Genomic DNA, 5,552 nt, shown 5'->3' with positions numbered 1-5,552 from the left:
TTAGCTGTTCCTCTGCCCCATCTCCCTGCGGGCCGAGGAGGAGGAGCTGTGGCCGTCCTCGGAGTCGTCTCCATCTGACGAGAACAGGGAGGACAGTTTACAGGACGTAAATATTAATAGGTTTATGTCCGGGTTTTTTGTTTTTGTTGTTATGTCCCTGTGCCCCAATCATCCTTGACTTTTGTACTAAAGTAGTGGCGTGGCTCTCAGGACAGCAATGTCTGTTATTGATTGGTCAAGACTCTTTGGTCCGGACTGGAATATGTCAAGAAATATCCAATGTTTAAGGTCCCCAGAGGATACATTCTAATATCTCTGGTGATCCACTGAGTTCTGGCGACATTAGATTAAAATTTAAACTAAAAATATTCCCACCAGCATCAGGCGTACTTTGTCTTTAGCGCTTATTTTTGGCAAAGGTTAGTTGTTTACCAAACATGTTTTGCGGATGTTACGGTTCACTGATAAGTGGTGTGCAGCCAATACAATATTCTGTTTTCAAAAGCAACTTAATTAACCCTGTTTTTGTCTTGAACACGCCATTACTGGATTTTCTCGAAGAAAAAAAAAGCTGCAGTCCATTGTCTGCAACAGGCAGTTTGAGTCTTTCACATTGGAGCATATACTGTGTAGCATTTGTTACTCAAAAAGGAAAAGAAAAAGCTTTTATTGCTGCGGATTCTAAGAACAGGGTCTCTTATTTTAAAATAACTACAGAACAGCAGATGCAAACATTCTAACTGTAAACTTGTCTTTTTTTTCTACTTCAGGAGTGTTTCTTTTTTCCCTTAAAACACACCAACCTTAAGCTGCAGACCAACTTCCTCGATGGTCTCTACGCCTCATCCACACTGAGACCCAGCAGTTTCTAAAACCACCCTTGTGGGAAACGGTCTGGAGACAACATCTTCCATACATGTATGTGACTGCATGTTTCATCAGTGGCATCACAAGCTATTACTTAAGCTTTTCAAAACATGCCTCAAAACATAAACTCCGTGCCAAGATGATCAGCTCCCGGCACGACGCGGCAGGCTTACCTCCTCCTCCCGCGTTGATGTGCAGCTGGGACAGCGACAGGGTGAGGGGCAGCCCCCGTCCCTCGGGGTCGGTGGGGCTCTGCAGGATGTCGTGCATGGCGTTCCTGCGTCCCGTCCTGCCGGAGGCGATGAAGTCTGCGTACGTGGCCTCAACATCAGACATCGCTTGTGCATCGTTCACACAGCAGCACCTACAAGAAGAAGCAGTCGGGGGATCAGCTCCATCTGTCAGAGTCGGTGCGGGAGAAAAAAAGATGAATGTGGCATTTTTGAATTCTCCAAATTGTGTGTATAACTATGACGCAGGGCTTGAAAGACACTATGATGTCACATGTCACATGTCACATGCATACATCATATCATTAGGATACATATAATACATGCATATAATAGCACTGCCCCTGATTAAAACAACACAAGAAGGCAGTTATAGCATCACACTATTTGTCTTTAATTTCAATATTGTTTTTAACTCGCCATTAGGCCCCACTGAATTACGCCAACGTCTTAAACCGGAACAGTTCCACAGCTTCTTGGCAGTTGGCTAACCAGTCCCTGCTAACCAGGCTCGTCATCCCAGTAGCTAGGCCCACACATCAAGAACCAAGTGTGGAAGTGAACCGTCTATTTACAATCCCATAATATCTCGTGACGTAATTGGTTGGCGTCGAAGTCTTACCTTCACTTGACAGCTCGACCGGTGTTGTAACCACAAGCTACATTTATAGAGTGACTTGACGTACAGGGCCCGACGTCACATCAAAGCAAGGCCGACAAAAGATGCTAAGCGAAGCTAAAAATAAATAAGTACAGAAGCAGGCCCGCTGTAGGTAACGGTACCACGGCCTCGCCACTACGTACCGAGACAAGTTAATGCACGAAAATCATTTAATTAAATCCATCACATCAGTAGGACGCTTTGAAAAGTCCCCAGTCCCGTTCTCCATTGCCGTGGCATCTTCCTCCTTCGCAGCCAATCAGCAGCCGCGGAACCACATCTGAGCACCGATTGGACGGAGGGCACAAAAGGATGAGAGGAGAGCGCTCGCGCCAAGCAGCACCAGCACCAGAGGAACATGCTGCATTCACAGTCACCTCGTAAATCTTACCTAAATGACTATCTATATATTTGTCGATCTAATAATTAAATCAAATAATGATCAAGTCCGACAGTTGACCGGAGGAGTAAAACACTTGAACCCAATAAAAGAGGTATAATTAGTGCCACCTGAAAGACATCACTCAATTATAAGTCTAGCATATTTCTGTACATGTACCATCATGTGCTTTATTGTAGAAACTAAAACAAAAAAAACAAGTATTATCACAGATTGTAAAAACATTTAAAGAAAGCCAAATTAAATTAATGAAATCAATTAATTATAGTGTAATAGTGTGCAAGATACGACAATACAAACTACTACACTTTTTAGATGTTCTGAACTTGTAGAACCTATATTCCCCACAGCACATGAAGGCGGCAAAAAAAGAATATTCTCAGTTAGTGTTTACAGTTTAATTACCTTCTATGCGCATGTGTATTATTATCACGGCTACTGAATTTACAACCTACACCATCACACGCTGCAGTGGATGGTAAACCATCTAAAATACACCTCGCATCTGAGAATAGAGTTATAGAAATGAATTCCAAACGGTGGCACCACTGTCAACTTGAATAAATACAGACACCTGCATTTCAAATGATCACCGCCACCAGTGGAGAAGTGAAGAAAAAAAAGTGAAAGTGGAAAAAAAAACAGCTTGGATAAGATAAATTACTTACATTTTTATTCCAGTCAATAAACATCCTGAGGCGATATGATTATGAAACTATACTTCATACAATACAACAATGTGAGGAGGCAGTCTTGGTGGACGAAAGGGCATTTATATATATATATATATATATATATATATATATATATATATATATATATATATATATATATATATATATATATATATATATATTGAAATATTGATTGAATTGGCAACTAGAAAACAGCACCTCTGGAGTTGGTTGGGATTCAACATTTGTGTTGCTTGTTGACAGCAGACCATGCTGTACATTTTGTAAATCGTTTTTTTTGTAACAAGTCTCCTCCTGCTGTGCTGCACCAAGGGCCATATTACAGAACCATGCACTGTTTCTGTTTCTCTAATTTCTCTAATGACAAAGAGGAAATGTCAATAGAATAAAGTTCATGCAAAGTTCATGAAAATAGTGAAAGATTCAGTACAGCTTAAAGGTGGCCAATACAAGATTGAGTTGCCTAGGACACAACACGTCACATGCCAAACAACTTCTCTGTTGCTAAACAGCGCGTCAGTTCACTAAAAAGTATGAAAGTTTCCACAAATTATATTCAAACTTCCTTCCTAATGTCATTGACAAAGGATATGCTGAAAATGTGCCTGAGCATCAGTTGGAACGCACTGATGAGAAAATTTGGTATCTCCCTCACCAAGTAAACCATCCACAGAAAAGAAGCCTATACGTGTTGTGTTTGCCTGTGGAGCAGAATTTAAAGGAGTCTCACTGAACAGTCAGTCATCTTCCACGAGGACCAAACCTGACAAGCTTTGTAAGGAGTTTTGACACGGTTTAGGCAACCTGTGGCAATCATGGCGAATGTACAATCAATGTTCCATCAAGTAAAAGTTCCAGAGGAACATTCAGATTTTTTTAGATTTTTTTGGTGGCCAGGAGGGAACCTGGAGCAAGAACTTCTACAGTACCGTAAGACTGTCCATTCATTTGGAGCGGAATCTTCTAGTTGTGCATGTTATTCTCAAAAAATTGTTGATGATAATAAAAACAGATTTCCAGCAGAAGTCATTGACACGGTCACAAGACGTTTTTATGCGGAGGATCTTTTGAAAAGTTTGCGTTCTAAAGAAGACTTTTTAGTGTTATTGTTTAACCTCTTAACGTTCTGCTGTCACACGGGCGTCCATTTCAACTATACACTGTACATTCCGTTGTACACTGTACATCTATTTATGGTTCGGTACGAGTGCCATATGTTTCTGGAAACCTACGATTCTTGTGATTCCAGCTGTCCACTCCATTTCAAGATCAGACCACCACGGCAGCTACAATCAATACTTTTGTCAGACAACAACAAACAAACAAGCAATTTGAAAATCAAGACAACTCACCCATGACGCCTCATATTGATCCATAAATCCATAATATTACAACAAAAACGGCGTTGTAACTTCGTAAAGGTCCAATAAAAATAAATCCCATAAAAGATTTAGTCCAAAACACATGATTACATCCATAAATATCCACCAACTGGCGTTGCATCATTTCATTGCAGCTGGAAGTTATGAACGAAAGCAGTTTTGTTTTTAGCAGAAAGTCATGTTTGCATGGGAGCACAGCTACAAACTCACTATCAACATGTCCGCCGAAATCTAACGGTTCCAATGAGACCCCACTTGAACCAATAGGAGCTTCATGTCCTGACTGACAAGCTACATTACCCAACCAGAAGCTACGTTGAAGTTTAGGCTCAGCCTCTATTTTCTTATGTGGCTCAAACCTGTACAGCTCAGATGACAGGCGTTTCGGACAGCCAATGAAATTGCCTAAAAAACGGGACCAATCAAGAGGGGGTGGGGATGATCCCAACAGGCTCAGCTTCACCAGAACAAACTTCTGCTCATAGATCATTGAAATAGCATAAAAATGCATTTATACTTCATTTTCTCTGTGTCAGCAATACTGGTAGTATATATGAATAGTACCTCTATAAGTTTGCAAGACTATAAGCCTTTTTAATAGGTATATATAATATATATCATGAATATTTTCAATCTCAAAATGGAAAAACGCCTAGACATTTCATTAGAAAAACATGTGTAAAATATTCATTTTCTGTGATATTGATATCAACTTTTTACTTAGACTAGAAAAGGCTTCAGGCTATGGTCCCATTGTGTTTTCCAGTTCATAAGTCCCATTTATAGTCATCTACAGGCATCTATTTATAAAGAAATGTTCAGGCGGAAATACAAACCTTATACTTTAGTGTGTTCAAACTTATATAACTCAGTGTCAGCAGCACTTAAAGTGATTCTGACTATTGGGGGGGGAAAGCTTCAGAATGTTACCTTTCAAAAGAGACCAAGACCATGCATTTACTCCAAATAGTTCAAGTACAGTTTGTAATTTACTTTGGGTATACCTGGATAGGCGTTTTTTGTCAAATTTTACAGGAATGAGAAAATATGTCACATTGTGATCCACTTTGAAGCTACTCAGCTCAACATACTGTCTTGTTATAAGTGTCACAACAAGCCTAACTTCTTTAAATTCAAACCACAAATTGTGAAAATATGTGACTGTATCATGCAATCTGCGGACAATATGAAACTGCGCATGACTGTGGATGATCAAACTGAGTACACAGGTGTTTAAAGTTATGCGATAAAGTATTGATCTTTATTGATAGAAGGTTTTATGGAAATTATACAAATGCTAATCAGCCTTCAACATTG

At 39.9% G+C, this 5,552-nt stretch overlaps 1 protein-coding gene across 1 annotated transcript; it reads right to left on the bottom strand.

Moving 5' to 3' along the window:
- Window positions 1-1,203, bottom strand: pkia (cAMP-dependent protein kinase inhibitor alpha; the record flags this gene model as incomplete). The annotated part of the gene is made up of 2 exons (XM_079218409.1): window positions 1-74; window positions 1,041-1,203. 2 exons carry the CDS (start codon window positions 1,201-1,203, stop codon window positions 1-3), a joined length of 237 nt encoding a protein of 78 aa, XP_079074535.1.
- Between the last annotated feature and the right edge of the window lie 4,349 nt (window positions 1,204-5,552).

Source organism: Taurulus bubalis, assembly GCF_910589615.1.
Source record: "Taurulus bubalis genome assembly, chromosome: 1".
In the NCBI taxonomy this organism is placed as follows: domain Eukaryota; kingdom Metazoa; phylum Chordata; class Actinopteri; order Perciformes; family Cottidae; genus Taurulus; species Taurulus bubalis.
Note: the sequence above shows the minus strand (reverse complement) of the source record. Positions and strands in the feature narration are given on the sequence as shown.